A 20,986-nucleotide genomic window follows, 5' to 3' on the forward strand; every position below is an offset into this window, starting at 1 on the left:
CAGAGAATCTGGCCCTAAGGTACCTCTTGTTGAATGGTAGCTTTCAATGCAATGTTGACTGCATCTCTGGAGTTTGTTCCTGGGTAGTCTGGTATTGTGTTATGTGTTCCACTGATGTGGTGCAATAAGGAGGAAGACATGTCCGGAGAGCCAACAGTATCAATCAGATTGATTCCACTAGGTTCTCGATCAGTACCCACTTGTCAATGGTATGGCTGGTTTAATGACAACTAACAGCTTCTGAAAAACATGAGAGAGAGTAGTATCCATCCTGACCACCATGGTTTGGAAGCTTTTCTGCAAGCTGCTGTGTATTCTCCCTCACTATTACCACCAGGGCTGCTGTCTGTACGTCCATGGAGGCGGAGGCATCAACTAATCCCTGGCTGCTTCTTAGATCAGGGTCTGCTTCAGATTTTAGCAGCGACCTTAACCCATTTATTTCAGTTACCAGCAAGTTACTTGAAAGTGCAATTATATACAATAATAAATACTAAAATGTAACATTCTTCGAAAGTTACTATAAATCTATATTTGACATTGTATATAAACCAAAGATAACCAAAGATTTTGGTGAAAATGAGAATTCAGGAAGGTGGATGAGTCCAATGTGATACACAAAAGAGGGAGGAGGGCCATAAACCAATGAATTCCAACAATAGATACAGAACAACATTGACCAACAGAAATTACCGACTCACTTATTTGGTGGAAGAATGGTGCTTGGCAATAAGAGAAAAAGTAAGAGAAGGGGAAAAAACTCAAAACACAAGTGTACCCTACATTGCAAATTACAAACTTATCTAAAACATTGTAACTCAGAAAGTTAGACAACGCGACATAGTAATATCTACTGTAGCAATCTGTACTCGCAACAAATGAAATTAATATTAACAGCATTTTTTTGTTCAGTGCAAATATGAAAAGTAAATCCAAGAATAATAGAAACTTGTCCACCTAATGAATCTCTGTAGTTTCCATATATTTTAGAGGAGGAATCTTTCATCCACCAGTGTTTTTGCGGCCACATTCTTGCGTCCTATTGCAACACGGATGAACTGAATAATCTTAGAATCAGAAAGAAGAAAATGAATTTTTTATTAGAATGTTCAGAACCTTCAGGTTTTTTTTTGCTTTCTCCCCCCTTTTCTGCAGACTGACAGCTAACAATTCTACAGGGGCTGACTGCTTACCTTATTCATGGTCAATTTTTACTTGTGAACCTCTAGATTTATTTGTGAAACTATGTGTTACAACATGTAGAACATGGACAGACTTTACACTGTGGCCAGGATTTTCCAGCCCTCCCCACGACGCGTTTCCCTGCGGCAGAAACATCTTGCCCTTGGTTGGCGGCGGGATCTTCCAGTCCCACTAACGTCAATGGGCATTTGCATTGCTCCCCAACCACACCGCTGAGGAACCTGCTGTGGGGGGCTGCCTTCAAAGGGACCATAAGATCCTGCCAGCGGGAAGGGCCAGAAAACTCCATCCAGTGTTTTTCATTAGCTTAGGACATCTCAAAACACTAACAAAGAAGTATTTTTTGAAGCGCGTGTTAATTATTATTTATACTGTTAAAATGCACAGGTGAAGGGCATTGTTGAATGAAGTAATCTGATCACATTTGAATAGGTGACAGCTGGGACATTGGGCGTTTGAGGGAGGGTATGAGATTGAACAAAGTCAATGAATTCTCTTGGTAAAGAAAGTTCTGTGTCTTGGTTTTGACTTCACCAATCAACTTAGATTCTGTTAACAATCACTACTGAAATGTAGGAAACTTGACAGCCAGTTTGTATAAATCTCTCCTCACAAACAGCAATATCACAATGATCAGAAAATCTGACTTTAGTGATGTTGATTGAGGGAGCGTACTGGGGATAATTCTTTTTGAAATAACACCATGAGACATTTAATGAATATCTGAACAGATGACAAGTCCTTGGCTTATCCAAAAGATCACACCTCCAACAGCGCAACATTCTCTCAGCACTGGGACTGTCAGCATAGATGTGCTCAAGTCACTGGAGTGAGACCTGGACCCACAAACGTTGAATGCAGGAGTTAGACTGATACCAGTTGAGACACAGCTGACATAATATAACACAGGATGATCATTGGATGCAAGCTATGACTTCTAAAGGGACTGGCATTGATTTTCCTGTTTCTGTGACTTAAATACCCATGTGACATTGAACACAGATGCATACATACCTTTTGTTGTATGTAAGTTAGAAAGGCAGCTAAAATAAAATTTTTAGCTGCAAGGTCTACAACACAGAAGAACAGCGTATCAAAAATAAGAAGTGTGCTTTCATTGCCATAGTACAGAATATCAGTGAAGGAAAGGTGTTCATCTGGGACAAAGTAGAGAGTAAATAATTAGTATTGACACTAGATAAGCAAACTGCGTTATTAAAATATCTTTAAAAAGCAGTGTAATTTGGTTATCCATCTATTTTAAATCATAAATACTTTATTTTTGCTAATTCCTTATGCAATATAGAAAGGTAGTCATCACTCCAAATTGATTAGTTCATTGGAAACAAACTATCTGTGAATGCATTCAAATTACACTTAACAGGGGTGGCCAAACTTTCTGAACCTTGGAGCTAAATACAATAATCTTTAGACTTTCAAAAGGCACAACACAGACTCCCATTATGACCAATGTATAAATTTTAAGCTGAATATATATATATATTTGTGTGTAAAGAAAGATAAAATGGAAGAAAAGATACAAGGCTGTTGGACAGTAGTTAACTGAATGATCAGTTATAGGACTCAGTAAAGTGATCAATTTAACAGAGGTGCGACTGGGAGACTGAGCTTAGAAAACCCATTTGTCTGTTCCGCAGTTGAAAAAACAGTGAGTTTAGAGTGCAGTTTTTGGGTGCTTTTGGAAGAGATATGAGTGGATGAGAAGCATCAAGTGAAAGCTCAGGGATTCACCAAAAGAAAACAATTTGCAACTGTGCTAGTCTCAAGTCTCAAGCCTTTGTGTCAAGCTAATGGTAACTCTTCACTGGTTTGTGTCTGTAAAGATCTTGCTGGGGTAAAAGAATAATGTGAATTTGAAGTGTCTTCTTGAGTTGGTGTGATTTTTCCAATCCTTTTGTCTGGTGTAATATTGTTTCTTTTCTTGTTTAATAAATATTTAATTTTTTGTGTTAAAAGTTCATCAGTAGACTCCTGTGAATTTGTTCAGAAACTTTCCCCCACGTTTCTAAAAAAAGGTTAGGATCTATTACCCCAGATTTCACTCTGGGATCTGACTTGAGCTAGTATTAATATCACCTGGGATTGTAACACAATACATTTTTATTACTATTCTTACACACACTTTTATGAAGAAAACTTTATAAAGCTATTATCATATCAGGGCGGCACCGTGGCACAGTGGTTGGCACTGCTACCTCACAGTGCCAGAGACCCAGGTTTGATTCCCAGCTTGGGTCACTGTTTGTGTGGAGTTTGCACATTTTCCCCGTGCCTGCGTAGGTTTCCTCCGGGTGCTCCGGTTTCCTCCCACAGTCCAAAATTGTACGGGTTAGGTGGATTCACCATGCTAAATTGCCCCTGAGTGTTAGGGGGACTAGCTAGGGTAAATGCATGGGACTCGGGCCTGGGTGGGATTGTGGTCGGTGCAGACTCGATGGGCTGAATGGCCACCTTCTACACTGTAGGATTCTATGATTCTATAGTAATATTCCTTAATATGGAAAATTAGTCCAGGTTAAAAATATAAGGATTACATTTCAAAAACAAAATGTAACCATCCACTGAACAACAAATTTGGATCAGAGTATATGTGTTCCAATAAAGTGGATTCTTACATTCCTCTGTTCTGTACTAAATTGTTTCTTTCCTGTTCCAGAGAGGTCACAAGTCAGAGGATAAGCAGCATGAAGGTGGGTTGATAGCAAGGCCACTCCAAAATGGCCCTGATCATTTAGGTAATGCGGCCTCTTCGTCAGACTGGCAGGATTTCCAAAAGGCGTTTGATAAGGTGCCCCATAAAAGGCTGCTGAAGAAGATTAGGGCACACGGAGTTGGGGGTAGTGTGTTAAAGTGGATTGGGGACTGGCTATCCGACAGGAAGCAAAGAGTCGGAATAAATGGGTATTTTTCCGGTTGGAGGAAGGTAACTAGTGGCGTGCCGCAGGGATCGGTACTCGGGCCGCAACTGTTTACCATTTATATAGATGATCTGGAGGAGGGGACGGAGTGTAGGGTAACGAAGTTTGCAGACGACACAAAGATAAGTGGAAAAGTGAATCGTGTGGAGGACGGAGAAGATCTGCAGAGAGATTTGGACAGGCTGAGTGAGTGGGCGAGGATATGGCAAATGGAGTATAACGTTGAGAAATGCGAGGTTATACACTTTGGAGGAAATAATAACAAATGGGATTACTATCTCAATGGAAACAAATTAAAACATGCTACCGTGCAAAGGGACCTGGGGGTCCTTGTGCATGAGACGCAAAAGCCCAGTCTGCAGGTACAACAGGTGATCAAGAAGGCAAATGGGATGTTGGCCGATATTGCGAGGGGGATAGAATATAAAAGCAGGGATGTCTTGATGCACCTGTACAGGGCATTGGTGAGGCCGCAGCTGGAATACTGTGTGCAGTATTGGTCCCCTTATATGAGGAAGGATATATTGGCATTGGAGGGAGTGCAGAGAAGGTTCACCAGGTTGATACCGGAGATGAGGGGTTTGGATTACGAGGAGAGGCTGAGGAGATTGGGTTTGTACTCGTTGGAGTTTAGAAGGATGAGGGGGGATCTTATGGAGACTTATAAGATATTGCGGGGGCTGGATAGGGTGGAGGCGGAGAGATTCTTTCCACTTAGTAAGGAAGTTAAAACTAGAGGACACAGCCTCAAAATAAAGGGGGGTCTGTTTAAGACAGAGTTGAGGAGGAACTTCTTCTCCCAGAGGGTGGTGAATCTCTGGAATTCTCTGCCCACTGAGGTGGTGGAGGCTACCTCGCTGAATATGTTTAAAGCGCGGATGGATGGATTCCTGATCGGTAAGGGAATTAAGGGTTATGGGGATCAGGCGGGTAAGTGGTACTGATCCACGTCAGATCAGCCATGATCTTATTGAATGGCGGGGCAGGCTCGAGGGGCTAGATGGCCTACTCCTGCTCCTATTTCTTATGTTCTTATGTTCTTATGAAACACCACCCCGTGTTCTCTGTTTCCTCCCATGAAGCTGAAAATGGCCATTCGTGAGCAGCCAATGTTTCCTCATAACTCATCCATCTTATATTTAGAAATTAGCCTTGTACCCTTTTCTGGAGACCCCAAAATATCTCAGGGTGGGACTTAAAAAATGGCAAGACTGCAAATCGGGCAGTAGCCAACCATTCTGGACACAAGTTGCAGATGTCATTCAGTTAGAACCCCTCTCCCCATTTAAATGCATGAGATACTGTCCCCCACCTCACACCACTCCAGTCAAATGTGTGATCCCTCCCTTCTCCACTCTTCACCCCAGTGCAGGCTTCACCCTGTAGCCACTTGTCATGCCTCTGATCAATTACTCCGTTCCTGAGTCAGGGCCTCGCTCTGCATCAGACACAAAGCCACCCCAACCTTACTTCTAGTGTGCCAGGCAGACCCATTGAGTTGCACTCTGGGGAATCTGACCTCATATTGTAAGAATTTGGCTCAACAGTTTAGCTCAAAACTAGCCTTCTCTACAACTATCAATGTCACCCAAGAAACTATTTATGTCAAGGTGAACAAGATCTGAACCTTAAATTCAAAATAAGCAAGTGTGACTGACGCATTTGTCAGAAGAGCGAAGGACAGATTTGACTCCCAAATTAACTGCTCTTATAGGTGAGAAATAATTATCTTGTCATTTTATCTAAGGCTGGGATTTTCTGTTCCTGTCCACAGCTGGAAAATATTGTGAGAGAAAAAAAATCAGTTTTACATCGTTTGCGGCAGTGCCATGAAGCCTCCAATGGCAGGTCACGTTTCCCTCCATGCAACATTGGGAACATGTTGAGTGTAGACTTTAATGTCATGCAGACTCGTCGAAAGGAATGTTTGCTGGAAGTATCCCCCTGCGCTGGATCAATAGGGCATGGCGGTGTGCAATTAGGCCAACATGTTTCACAACAATGTATAAGCGATGTGCACCTAATGACATGCACTTTGCTTGGGACTTTGAGCTTTGTTCACCTAACTTTCATCACGCAGTGTTCATGGTACCTTGGATTCAGCATAAAGCCTCACTGCCAACACCACATCATTTTTAGGGGGGTTAATCGGCAAGGGTCTGCCTGGCACACTAGAAGTAAGGCTGGTGTGGCTTTGTGTCTGATGCGGAGCGAGGCCCTGACTCAGGAACGGAGTAATTGATCAGAGGCATGACAAGTGGCTACAGGGTGAAGCCTGCACTGGGGTGAAGAGTGGAGAAGGGGGGGATCACACACGACTGGAATGGTGTGAGGTGGGGGGCAGTATCTCATGCATTTAAATGGGAAGAGGGTTTCTAACTGAATGACATCTGCAACTTGTGGCCAGAATGGGTCGCTGGTGGACTGAAGATGTTCTTCACCTTAAGTTACTTATCTTGCCAAAACTCTCCTTGTCCCAGGAAGAGGGAAGGCATGGCAGTCTAGTTAGTTGTGCCCTGGATGTTGTCAGACATAACATCACATGCATCAGTCCGGTAGTAGCAGGGGGCTCTCAAGCATGCTGTTGGGCCACAGATGGCATACAGTCCAAGAGTGCATCTGCAGCCTATAGTTGGCGACTAGGTAGTGAAAGGACATTCAAAGGCAGAAGGGGGAGTGGGTTTATATATCACACTGCAAGGGGCCTCAAGATGGAGAGGGGCAAGGTCCACACAAGTCATAAGCAAATCCATGATCACAATGCGATCACAGAGTAGAGTGGGAAGATTGAAGGGCCTTGGAGTGAGGAAAATGGCAACATTTGGGATGTTCCCATCTCCACTGGGATGTTGGGAGGAAATTCCACACTCACCCAGTGAAGGGCCAAGCTAGTCTCATGCTGAGAGCTTAGCACCACCATTTTACAACATGAAGCAATTGAACAGCAAAAAACGTAAATGAGGACAAACTCAGCTGGTGAGTTTTCTGAGGGCCTCTTGGATTATTAGTGCATTTCACTGGAGGAGCAAGAAAAGGGCCACCCAATAGATATGAGTATTCCCAGATGAGGAGAGATATACAGCTGAGATAGGTTATGAACCCCTAATTCACAATGGAGGAATCAGGGAAAGGTACCAACGAAAGGCACTCATGCGAGATTAATAGCGAAATGTGGCCCTAATCGATCAGCTGCTATTAACCCCTTGGTTACAGCTTCAACATTTTCCAGTGCAACTGTACCCTCGCGTACCAACCGACTCAAGAACAGCTTCTTCCCAGTTGTTGTCAGATTTTTGAATGGACTTACCTTGTATTAAGTTGATCTTCCTCTACACCCTAGCTATGACTGTAGCATTACATTCTACACTCTCTCCTTTCCTTCTCTATGAATGGTATGCTTTATCTGTATAGCGCACAGGAAACAATACTTTTCACTGTATGTTAATACATGTGACAATAAATCAAATCAAATCAAAGCAAAGCAAGAAGTCAGGAACAATTGGGCCGCTGGACAGGCCTCAGGTTACAATCTTTTTGCTGACAGGTTCACACATGAGAAGCCTCAGCCACCCTACCTTCCCACCCCTGCCACAACCCCTCATCAATCTCAGTTCCTGACTAACCATTTAATGCCTCATTCAAAGTGGAGTGGGGGGGCTACCCTTGAAATGCATCCTGAGCTGAGTAGAATTTCAGGGGCAAATATTTGGCTACACTATAATCCAAGCCTCTGAACCCACCGTGATGGGTAAGTCATGAAAAGAAATAGGGCCTTTGGAGGCTCCTGCTGACCCTTGTCTTTTTCTCGTTGATGTTGCAGAGAGGAGACCAACAGGAAGATGGAGGCTGGATTCATTGCTGCTTACATAATTGCATATAGGCAGAACAGAAGGAGGAGAAGACAACAACGTAGCACCGGCTTGCCAGAGGAATGAGCATCACATTTATGTGAAAGGGGCAGCAGGGCCCCCACCATGCAGAGGATGAGGTTCGTTGAAATGTTGTGCATAGGTACCTTGCAAGACAAATGGTGTACACGACACATATGTCTTCCCTGTAGATGAGAGACAGTGCCCATAATTTTACTGTGCCGCCCACCACGTGAATCGGAGTGGGTGAGGGGTGGACAATGGGAAGTTCCATTGACCTTGAGCGGGATTTTATGGTTTTGGGATGAGCGAGGCTGTAAAATCCTGTCCAGTGTTGCCGATGCTTCTGCATGTCCAAGAATCTATTGGTTCACATCTGCCACTTTCTCCAGGACTTGACTCTATTAGGCTGGGAGTATATCCATTGCCAGTGACTCTGAAAGTCACCGCCGCCCTGAACCTCTACGCCAGTGGCTCTTTCCCGGGCTCAACTGGGGACATCTGTGGGTCTGTCAGGTTTACACACATTACTGCACCCATGAGGTAACAGATGCTCTCTTTGTCAAGGCCCATAATTACGTCCACTTCTCCAACATCCACAGTGGAGGTGGAGGCAGCCCATTGATTGCTGTGCCCTGTTGTCTGTGATTACTTTGGTGGCCGTCCTTTGGAGGACTGAGTCTTAGAGAGCCCCGGAATACTTTGGGTATCCTGCTGTGGGGCAGGTGCACCCTCCTTGGCCTGTGAAGCTGATGGAGTCACAGGAAGAGAGAACTGAGAGCAGATGGATACTCCTGGAGTCACCTGGGTGGATGGCCCTGGGTTGTGCACCTGTTGATCCTCCCCCCATGGATGCCCGAGGGCCCTTGGCAGACTCCTGGAAGAGATGGGGGAATGAGGTGAGATTGAGCTGCCCCACCCCTCTGCAGCAGTGCAGGACCGATGTCCTGGACCAAGGTCCTGGACCAAGGTCTCCACAGCGGCCACTAATCTGCCTGTGTTGACCTCAATGTATTGACATGTTATCACCTTAGACTAATGCAGACAGACTTCTCCATTGTACGTTGCAATGTGAGGATTGCAGTTGACAATCCTTCCTGGTGTTCCTACGATTATCGCTACAGCTCCACCAGCTGATTTAGGAATGAGTCTGGATGTTCGTTATCTGACTCGGACTCAGTAGAATCATGGCCTCCAGCAGTCTTCCGAGTGCCGGGACCTCTGATGTCCCTGCCTCTAACTGCTGTGGACCAGATTGTGCACGGTGCTCATCAGATTGTGAACCTGACCCTGATCCCACTAGGTTCCACTGAGGTGTGTATCTCTGTGCTGGTGCAGGCTGTGGGTGATCGCTGTGATGAGTTTTCCAAAGTGCTGGCTTCAGGTTCCTCATCTAAGGTGTCCTTAGCACTCAAGCTGAGGGCTTAACTTGTTGGGGTTGTTGCGGGGTAGTCTCAGGCACTTTCCAGAGGTGCCTATGAAATAGAGCACAATTCATGGAAGGCAACTTTAAAAGAGGACAATGCATTCAGTGTCATTGTCTGTGGGATGAGCTGTCCATGTGCAGGATCCTCATATGGGTGTGTGCCACTCACCTCGCTGTCACCACAGGCAAGGTCCATGTCCTCACCAGCTAGCATGATAGCACACTCCTCAAAAGGAGTAAGGGCCCCAATGTCAGCCATTGTTGTGGGCAATCCTGTCCTGCATAAAGACAAATGGAGAAGGCGTGAGCAAGATGCATGCCTCGGCAGATAGGGATGCCTGGCATGTGTGAGTGGTGAGTGGAGTCATGGAATGGATGAGGTTGTGAGTTCCAGAGGATCTGAGCCTGATATGAAGGTGTGTGTGAAAGTGAATGGTGATGTCCCTGGGACTGGCAGTGTGTGAGATCAATGTGGATGTTTAATGGGCAGGTGAGTCTGTGAGTTAAGAGTAGCATGGGTGAGATCATTTATCCTCTTCCTGCACTGGATGGCGAACCTCTTCTAAGTGGAGTTGGAGCTGGCCAGGGGTTTTGCCATGGCTTCCCAAGCCAGAGTGGTGAGGTTGGTGGACCTCTGCCTATCACTGGGATAGAGGAGATTAAGGCGGTCCTCCTAGCAGGTGACCCAGTGAGATGTCACTAAATTTAGGTGCTGACATCTTCTGCATTTTTCCGACCATCTCTGGCGTGGAGCAGTTCTGGTCTGCAGACATGAAGGAGGCTGTGCTATGGTGTACCTTAAATATGGCGCTCAGGTTAAATTGGGGCAGGCTAATCAGGAGCTGCCTATCAATGATCTGGCTGGTTTCACATGGATGAATATTTAATTAGCTGTGAAGCTTACATAATGGTATGGAAACACGCCATTGTGGCCGGCGAGAAAAATACCATTTTCCACATCTGACGCTGCGCATAGAATGGAAAATAATGCCCTAAGTCCCACATCACTGGGTGGGGGGGTAGGATTAGTACGTTTGCGGATGACACAAAGATTGGCCGGGTGGTTAACTGTGAGGCGAAGTGTCTTGGGCTACAAGAAGATATAGACAGGATGGTCAAAAAGGGCAGTTAAGTGGCAGATGGAATTTAACCCTGAAAAGTGTGAGGTGATGCACTTTGATGGAGTAATTTGACAAGAAGGTACTCAACGAATGGTAGGACACTAGGAAGTTCTGTGGAACAAAGGGACCTTAGTGTGTTTGTCCACAGATCTCTGAAAGTGGAAGGGCATGCTAGTAGGGTGGTGAAAAAGGCATATGGGACACTTGCCTTTATCAATAAAGGCATCGATTACAAAAACAGGGGAGTCATGGAGTTGTATAGAACTTTGGTGAGGCCACAGCTAGAGTACTGTGTGTAGTTCTGGTCGCCACATTATCCGAAGGATGTGATTGCACTGCAGGGAGTGCAGAGGAGATTCACCAGGATGCTGCCTGGGATGGAACATTTAAGTTATGAAGAGAGGGTGGATAGGCTTGGGTTGTTTTCATTGGGTTGTTTTCAACAGCCATGGGGACCAAATTCGCACCTCAATATGCCAACATCTTCATGCACAGGTTCGAACAAGACTTCTTCACAGCACGGGACCTTCAACCGATGCTATACACTAGATACATCGATGACATTTTCTTCCTTTGGACTCATGGTGAACAATCACTGAAACAACTCTATGATGACATCAACAAGTTCCATCCCACCATCAGACTCACCATAGACTACTCTCCGGAATCGGTTGCATTCTTGGACACACGCATCTCCATTAAGGACGGTCACCTCAGCACCTCACTGTACCGCAATCCCACGGATAACCTCACGATGCTCCACTTCTCCAGCTTCCACCCTAAACACGTTAAAGAAGCCATCCCCTACGGACAAGCCCTCCGTATACACAGGATCTGCTCGGATGAGGAGGATCGCAACAGACACCTCCAGACGCTGAATGATGCCCTCATAAGAACAGGATTTGGCGCTCGACTCATTGATCAACAGTTCCAACGCGCCACAGCGAAAAACCGCACCGACCTCCTCAGAAGACAAACACGGGACACAGTGGACAGAGTACCCTTCGTTGTCCAGTACTTCCCCGGAGCGGAGAAGCTACGGCATCTCCTCCGGAGCCTTCAACATGTCATTGATGAAGACGAACATCTCGCCAAGGCCATCCCCACACCCCCACTTCTTGCCTTCAAACAACCGCACAACCTCAAACAGACCATTGTCCGCAGCAAACTACCCAGCCTTCAGGAGAACAGTGACCATGACACCACACAACCCTGCCACAGCAACCTCTGCAAGACGTGCCGGATCATCGACACAGATGCCATCATCTCACGTGAGAACACCATCCACCAGGTACACGGTACATACTCTTGCAACTCGGCCAACGTTGTCTACCTGATACGCTGCAAGAAAGGATGTCCTGAGGCATGGTACATTGGGGAAACTATGCAGACGCTGCGACAACGGATGAATGAACACCGCTCGACAATCACCAGGCAAGACTGTTCTCTTCCTGTTGGGGAGCACTTCAGCGGTCACGGGCATTCGGCCTCTGATATTCGGGTAAGCGTTCTCCAAGGCGGCCTTCGCGACACACGACGGCGCAGAGTCGCTGAGCAGAAACTGATAGCCAAGTTCCGCACACACGAGGACGGCCTCAACCGGGATATTGGGTTCATGTCCCACTATTTGTAACCCCCACAGAGTTTCACTGGCTGTCTTGTCTGGAGACAATACACATCTTTTTAGCCTGTCTTGATGCTCTCTCCACTCATGCTGTTTTGTTTCTTAAAGACTTAATTAGTTGTAAGTATTCACATTCCAACCATTATTCATGTAAATTGAGTTTGTGTCTTTATATGCTCTGTTTGTGAACAGAATTCCCACTCACCTGAAGAAGGGGCTTGCAGCTCCGAAAGCTTGTGTGGCTTTTGCTACCAAATAAACCTGTTGGACTTTAACCTGGTGTTGTTAAACTTCTTACGTTGTTTTCATTGGAGCAGAGAAGACTGAGGTGCGACCAGATCGAGGTGTACAAGATTATGAGAGACATAGACAGAGTGGATAAGGAGCAGCTGTTCCCATAGTTGAAGGGTCAGCCACGAGGAGACATAAGTTCAAGGTGAGGGGCAGGGGGTTTAGGGGGGATGTGAGGAAAAGCATTTTTACCTAGAGGGCGGTGATGGTCTGGAATACGCTGTCTGGGACAGTAGTAGGGGCGGGTTGCCTCACATCCTTAAAAAGTATCTGGATGAGCTCTTGGCATGTCATAACATTCAGGGCTATGGGCCAAGTGCTAGCAGATGGGATAAGGTGGGAGTTCAGGTGGTTCTAATGTGTCAATGAAGACTCGGTGGACCAAAGGGCCTCATCTGCGCTGTATGATTCTATGGTCCCATGAAGCCTATTTGTCCATTTGTGATATTATTAGGTAAGTTTGTTGCAGGGCAAAGTATTTGAGAATGAAAACATTTCCATCGCTAGTTCATCTTATGATATCTGCAACCTTCATATTAATATACACATATTATATATATTAATTATATAATTAATCAAATGAAAGCAAAGTATTTGATTTTTTTTATACCAGTAACTCGCAAATGATTTCTTCCAGTGGTTGAACATGATTTGATTTTTTTCTGCTAAATATGATTACTGGATATCAATAGAATAATAGAGACCTTACAGAAAGGAGGAAATTTAGACTTTATAAATGGAAATGATACCATTGTAAAAAATTGTCTTGTCTGCAGGTTCATGCAGCTCCATATCAATGATTCGTTCCAATAAAAGTTTATCCTGTACAATGTAATCCATGTCACGAATTGCCTGTAGGAGTGCAAAAAATACAAATTCAGTGTTTTTAATAGTGTGAACAACCTTGTCTAAGCAGAGAGTGTCACATCTAAATATTTTTCTCTCGAGTGGCAAATACCAGAAATCTAAATTAAAAACACAAAAAGGTCTGTAGCACTTGTCCAGGTCAATTTTCTGATTTGGGCCTCTCTTCCTAATTTGAGTGGGCTCTCTGCACATGGAAATGAGTCTGATAGAAAATCAAAAGGACCTTTTGGGTGGGGGTGGGGGGGGGGGGGGGGGGGGGGAGGAGGGGATCCATATGTCCATGGGGGAGAAGGAAACAATCTCCCAGTGGACTTTGAGATCAGGGTGTCCTTGCGAAACAGCACCCAAGCGCTCTGCAGCCAGGCTCACTGCGGTGTTTAGGCCCTGACACCCCCTCCAGTGCTGGCATGCAACTCAGCACTCTCCTGAAAAGTGACTGAGTGTGGGACGATTGCAGTCCGGAGAGCACCTGATGGACCAGCACAGATCGTTCTAGTTTTCTCGCCAGTATGACACTTAGGTTCTTTTTGGGAAAATTCCATCCTATGTTTCTTTGGGATGGTTAACCAGATGGAAAAGTTAATCCCTAACTTCGCCACATTCATGAACCCTTGAGAGGCTTCATGTGGATGGGTCAATAATTGGCCTTGGAGTTATTCTCATCCAACTGCAAACGAATGGTGCAAAAAAACCTGTCTATTTTTCTTCTGGATCCCTCAGAAATTGAATGAAGGTATTGAGAATACCACTACTGAGAAAGAGGCACTGGCAGGGCTGTTGAGCACTTTTCTGATTACCTGACTGGGCTGTCCTTCTTGGTGGAAACAGATCATAAGCCCTTCAATACATTCCTAAATTGTTAAAATGCCCATCCATATCCATCGATTTCCCCTCCGTGACATGGTACCAAATACAGCTGTCTATGTCCCAGGCACATCATAAACCACGACTGATGTTCTCTCCACAGCCCCCATTGATCGCACTATTACCCTTCATTTTAGTGCCAGGCAATGACCATCTCCAACCAGAGAAAATCTAACCATTGCTCCTTGACATTCGATAGTATTACCAGCACTGAATACCCTATAATCAACATCCTTGGGGTTACCATTGATCAGAAACTGAACTGAACTAGCCATTTATCTACTGTACTCAACAGCAGGTCAGAGGTTCAGAATCCTGCAGCGAGTAACTTATCTCCTGGTTCTCAAAGCCTGTTCACCATCTACAAGGCACAAGTCAGGAGTGTAATGAAATACACTCCACTTGGCTAATTGAGCGCAGCCCCAACAAAAATCAAGAAGCTTGACACTATGCAGGACAAAGCAACCCGTTTGATTGGCACCCCATCCACAAACATTCACTCCCTTCATCACTGACACATAGTAGTAGTAGTAGTGTGTACCATCTATAAAATGTACTGCAAGAACTCACCATGGCTCCTTAGACAGCACCTTTCAAACCCACGACCATTACTATCTGGAAGGAAAAAGGGCAGCAGTTTTTTCGGAACACTACCACCTAGAATTTCCCCTCCAAGCCATTCACCATCCAGACTTGGAAATATATTGCTGTTCTTTCACTGTCGCTGGCTCAAAATCCTGGAACTCCCTCCCCAGTACCACTGTGGATGTACCTACACCACATGGACTGCAACGGTTCAAGAAGGCAGTTCAGTACCTCAAGAGCAATTAGCCAGTGAAGTCCACATCCCTTGTTTGAATTTTAAAAATGCATAATTCCATTTTTATGGTCATAGATCAGCAGTACAATCAGGGACTGGCTGCCATTTTTGCTCATGAATGAATCAGCAATTGGGCAAAAGTGACTGAACTAGACTCATTTGACTAGAAACATGCCATAGCACTTTCTAATGTAGTAAAACCATCCCTAGACATCCCAAAATGTCCCAGAGGTGATATTAGACCAAACTTTATAAGGAGCCACATGAAAATGTCTTAGGACAGCTGATGAAAAATGTGGTCAAAGAAACAACCTAAAAAGAAAGGGGGAGAGAAATTTAGGGAGGCAAGTCCCAGTGCTTGGGTTTAGGCAGATGGATGAAAGGCCACCAATGGTGAAGTGATGAAAATTAGGATTGTGCAAGAGGCCAGAACTGGAAAAGTGTAGACACCTGAGGATTGCAGCACTGTAGGAGGTGACAAAGTTAGGGATAGGCACAACCATGGAGGAATTTAAACAGAAACTAATAAATATTTGCCTTTATATAATGCCTTCCATGACCACCAGGTGTCTCAAAGCACTTTCAAGGCCATAATGTACTTTGCAAGTGTAGTCAAAATGCTGTAATGTAGTGAAATGCATCAGCTAATTTGTGCACAGCAAGCTCCCACAAACAGCAATGTGATAATTACCAGGTAATCGGTTTTCCTGATGTTGATTAAGAGACAAATATTGGCCAGAACATCAGGGGTAACTCCCCTATTGTTCTTCAAAATAACACCATGGGATCTTTTATATTCACCTGAGTGGGCTGACAGGGTCACAGTTTAACACCCCATTCGAAAGATGGCACATCTGACAGTGCTGCACACCACTGGACTGTCAGCCTTGCAGAGACTGTCAGATTTTTGCATTCAAATCTCTGGGGTGGGCTTAGAACCCTTAACCTTTTGACTCAAAGGCAACAATGCTACCCACAGAGCCAGAGCTGGCACAGCAATGATAGTTTTAAAGTAGTTTTGAAGTATTGCAGGACCACAACCAATCTAGCAATCAGCAAGCATTGAGGTAATAGGTGAATGGGACTTGATGAGAGTTAGGATATGGGATGCTGAATTTCATATTATAGAAGGTTCAATCTGAGGGGCTGACAAGGAAAGCATTTGAATTGTCTAGTCTGGAAGTAATGAAAAATGAAGATTTCAGCAGTAGGAGACAGGCCATTTTACATAGATTTAGGTAGGTAATCTTGGTTATGCAGTGTTTATGGTTATGTTGCTGAACAACCAGTCCAGAAGCCTCGACTAATAATCTGGAAATGTGGGTCTAAATCCTAACATGATAGTTGGGAAAATTAAGTTCAGTTAATTAAATACATTTCTAGAATTTAAAAAAAGTCAGTATTAATCATGGTGACCATACTGGATTGAAAAATAAACACAACTGATTCACTAAAGAGCTTTAGGGAAGGATATCTGCACCTACAGACCTGCAGTAATGTAGTTGACTCTTAACTGCTCTTTGAAATAGCTATGAAGCTATTCAATTGTAACAAAGCTATGACAGACTGCAGTGATTGACCGAGGTTGTTCACCATGACCTTCTCAATGGGCAATACCAGCAACACACATATCCTGAGAATGAATAAAGCTCATATCTGTGTCAAACAGGACACTGAGGTTGTGAACAGTCCAGTTCAACCACAGATAGTTGCCATGGAGAAGGATGGCATCTGTAGCTAGGAAGAGTTTGTGGCGGGGCCAAAGATAATGGCTGGAATTTTACTACCACGCCCGCCACGGGAATCGGAGCAGGCGAGGGGTGGACCACAGAAATGTCCATTGACCTCAGGCAGGATTATATAGTTTTGGGACGAGCGAGGCCGTAAAATCTCACCCAAAGGCTTTGATCTTCCCAATATTTAATTGGAGGACATTTTTGCTCATCCAATATCCAATTGGATGTCAGAGAAACAGAGTAACAAATTGGATGCAGTAGAAGGGTCAAGGACAAAGTTAGTGATGAGGGGCTAGATGTCATCAGCTGAAATAGATGCCTGAATTCTACTGGGTGGTTTACATAGGAGGGGAGGTGGGGATAGCCAAAGGTAAAAAAGCTTGATTTTCAGGTTTGGCTTCCAGTTCATCAGGGAACACTCCAAATCCGGTCATAGGACCAGATTGGTTCAATCCACAATTCCAGGGTGGAGTGTCTGATCCTGGGGACAGGAAAGGCCAGTTTTGACCCTGAATCATAGAACCATACAGTGCAGAAGAGGCCCTTCAGCCCATTGAGTACACACCGACACATTAGAAACACCTGAATTCCCACCTAATCCCATCTGCCAGCACTTGGCCCATAGCCTTGAATGTTATGACGTGCCAAGTGTTCATGCAGATACTTCTTCAAGGATGTGAGGCAATCCACTTCTACCATCCTCCCAGGCAGAGCATTCCAGACTGTCATCGCCCTCCGGGTAAAAAAGTTTTTCCTCACATCCCCCCTAAACCTCCTTAAACCTATGTCTCCTCGTGACTGACCCTTCAACGAAAGGGGACTGCTGCTCCTTATCCACTCTGTCCATGTCTCTCATAAGCTTGTACACATCAATCAGGTCGCTCCCTCAGTCTTCTCTGCTCCAATGAAAACACAGTAAGAAGTCTCACAACACCAGGTTAAAGTCCAAAAGGTTTATTTGGTAGCACAAGCTTTCGGAGTGTCGCTCCTTCTTCAGGTGAGTGGAAGAGTTGTGTTCACAAACAGCGCATACATAGACACAGACTCAATTTACAAGATAATGGTTGGAATGCGAGTCTTTACAGGTAATCAAGTCTTTATAGGTACAGACAATGTGAGTGGAGAGAGGGTTAAGCACAGGTTAAAGAGGTGTGAATTGTCTCCAGCCAGGACAGTTAGTGAGATTTTGCAAGCCCAGGCAAGTCGTGGGGGTTACAGATAGTGTGACATGAACCCAAGATCCCAGTTGAGGCCGTCCTCACGTGTGTGGAACTTGGCTATCAATTTTTGCTCAGCGATTCTGCGTTGTCATGTGTCGTGAAGGCCGCTTTGGAGAACGTTTACCGGAGATCAGAGGCTGAATGCCCGTGACTGCTGAAGTGTTCCCCGACAGGAAGAGAACAGGCCTGCCTGGTGATTGTCGAGCGGTGTTCGTTCATCCATTGTCGTAGCATCTGCATGGTCTCCCCAATGTACCATGCCTCGGGGCATCCTTTTCTGCAACGTATCGGGTTGACAAAGTTGGCCAAGTCGCAAGAGTCTGTACCGTGTACCTAGTGGATGGTGTTCTCACGTGAGATGATGGCATCCATGTCGATGATCCAGCACATCTTGCAGAGGTTGCTGTGGCAGGGTTGTGTGGTGTCGTGGTCACTGTTCTCCTGAAGGCTGAGTAGTTTGCTGTGGACAATGGTCTGTTTGAGGTTGTGCGGTTGTTTGAAGGCAAGGAGTGGGGGTGTGGGGATGGCCTTGACGAGACGTTCGTCTTCATCAATGATATGTTGGAGGCTCTGGAGAAGATGTCGTAACTTCTCCGCTCCGGGGAAGTACTGGATGATGAAAGGTACTCTGTCCGCCGTGTCGCGTGTTTGTCTTCTGAGGAGGTCGGTGCAGCTTTTTGCCGTGGCTGTTGGAACTGTCAATCGATGAGTCAGGCGCCATATCCTGTTCTTATGAGGGCATCTTTCAGTGTCTGGAGGTGTCTGTTGCGATCCTCCTCATCTGAACAGATCCTGTGTATATGGAGGACTTGTCCATAGGGATGGCTTCTTTAACGTGTTTAGGGTGGAAGCTGGAGAAGTGGAGCATCGTGAGGTTATCCATGGGCTTGTGGTACAGTGAAGTGCTGAGGTGACCGTCCTTGATGGAGATGCGTGTGTCCAAGAATGCAACCGATTCCGGAGAGTAGTCCATGGTGAGTCTGATGGTCAACTATGTCAAGGACTGCTGCAATGGCTGATATGCTTCTGGAGAAATTGCAGGAAAGATGGCACTGATTTTGGAAGTGCCAACATGGTCAAGAACTTGGGGAAGGAGAACCAGGTTGGAGGTAAAGTGGTTGTTTGCCAGGGGTCAGAGATGGATATTTTGAATATATTTGGGATGTTGACAGTATATTTGAAGCATGGGGGGAGGGTCATTATCTGTTGAGAGATATTAACAATATCAGCTAACGATATTAGATTGCAGTGATTCAAGGAGGCTCATCACCACCTTCTCAAGGGCAAGTAGGGATGGGCAATAAATGCTGCCTGAGCCAGCAACACCCACATTTTATAAAATAAAAAAAGATAAATGGGGACCAGAAAACGAAGATGGATGGCTAGTAGTTTGGAAATAGAGTCAAAGGAGTAGGATTTAACCAGTTGGACTTTGTCTCTGGAGCAGCGTGGAGAACATTAACCAGTTGGCCTTAGTCTCTGGCGGAGTGATTTGGAGAGGGCATGAGGGGAGATTGTAGGAAATTGGGTTGGAGGGCTAGGGGAAGTGAAGGAACTACCGAGGCATTTGAACTATGATCTCAGTCTTAGTGACAGAGCAGTCCAGGAGCTCCTCATAGTTGCTGTACTACTTTTCAAAGGCAAACTTATTGATTCAATGTTCATAGCAAAGGATATACCAATGAAATGCATGATGCAAGTATGCCCTGAAGGAAGGTGTGAAAGAAATCTCATGTGGTTGCTTGGTAGAAGCTAGCAGCAAAGAACTTCAGTGCACTTGTAACATTCACAGCCAACAACAGCCTGTCCTGGCAGTTTTCCAGCAGAAGGGGCATAGTTTTGCTTGCCATTTTCAGGAATACTGGTGGTTTCAATTATTTTGTGATGACAAATATAATATAAAGCTATGAATCTGGCTAATGGAGTACACTGTAATCATTATCAAGGTGGACAAAATTAACAGAATACTTACATGATCAATGAATGAACCGAGAAATTTATTCGTGGTATTATAAGCCTTCACTCTACGTTCAAAGGCGTCATCAGAGTTATTCAAGTGCTGGATAAATCTATTTGACTGTAAAATTGATACAAAATTTAGGAACATTTAAAATATTTTCTGAATAATATTTAGGAAATGTGTTAAGGTGAGACATTAATTAGCTCTCAGACCCAATGTATTGGTTCCCGAATCTTGTCATATTGCTCTCTAATCTTTTTTGTGATGAATATCTGAAATGTCTCATTTTCGGTGTTGGGAACCAAGCCTCTTTGACCACACAGATTTTCCTGTAAAAGAACAATTATTTGGCAATCAGACTGGTCACATTAAAATTGATTTACTTAATTATTATCACTTCAATAATCATAGAACTAAAACTCGTAAGAGTTCTACAGCCTTGACATTCATAGGAAAAGATGAGAGCTGCTTTTTCCTGTGTGAGTTTGGACATGGGCAGCAGAGTTTTGAGTGACTTCAAGTTTCTGGATGTTAGGACATGAATATGGCCCAGAGTGCATTAGAATAGCCAGTCTTGAGGTAACCTTGGCGTGGATGAGAATTTCAGCAGCAGATGAGCCGAGGCAGGGTGGAGCCAGGCAATGTTACAGAGGTGGAGGTAAATGTCCTTATGATGGTGCAAATATGTAATTAAAAGGTTATTTTGGGGTTAATTATGGCACTGAGGTTGCAACAGTCTCTTTCAGTCTCTGACAGTTGCCAAGCAGAGGGAAGGAGTTGGTGGCAAGGGACAGAGTTGGTGGCAGGGACTAAAGACAATGGGCAAAAGATTTATGAGCCCCCTCAGTTTTTCAAGTGGAAGGCCCATAAAATTCACAGGTGGCCTTCCCAACATTTGTCCACCTACCGCTGACTTGTCTCAAATTTTATGGGAGTGGGTGGGCAAAGCCTGTTCCTCACCCAAATTGAAACTATAAGTGGCCAATTAATGGCCATTGATGGACCACTTTTTGCTGGTTGCAATGAGGCTGGTGGAAGAGGTCAAG

General features: G+C 44.9%; 1 protein-coding gene across 1 annotated transcript in view; it reads right to left on the bottom strand.

Annotated features, from left to right (window-relative positions):
• Positions 1–986: 986 nt before the first annotated feature.
• Positions 987–20,986, bottom strand: part of tmem67 (transmembrane protein 67) — a 148,277-nt gene continuing 128,277 nt past the window's right edge. The window contains exons 25-29 of the mRNA XM_078216975.1: positions 20,153–20,269; positions 19,953–20,057; positions 13,223–13,325; positions 2,218–2,360; positions 987–1,067 (exon numbers count right to left, since the gene is read on the bottom strand). Of these exons, the coding sequence (XP_078073101.1) occupies positions 987–1,067; positions 2,218–2,360; positions 13,223–13,325; positions 19,953–20,057; positions 20,153–20,269 (549 nt within the window). The remainder of the gene's footprint in view (positions 1,068–2,217; positions 2,361–13,222; positions 13,326–19,952; positions 20,058–20,152; positions 20,270–20,986) is intronic.

The sequence above is a fragment of the Mustelus asterias genome, chromosome 7, assembly GCF_964213995.1.
Source record: "Mustelus asterias chromosome 7, sMusAst1.hap1.1, whole genome shotgun sequence".
NCBI lineage: Eukaryota > Metazoa > Chordata > Chondrichthyes > Carcharhiniformes > Triakidae > Mustelus > Mustelus asterias.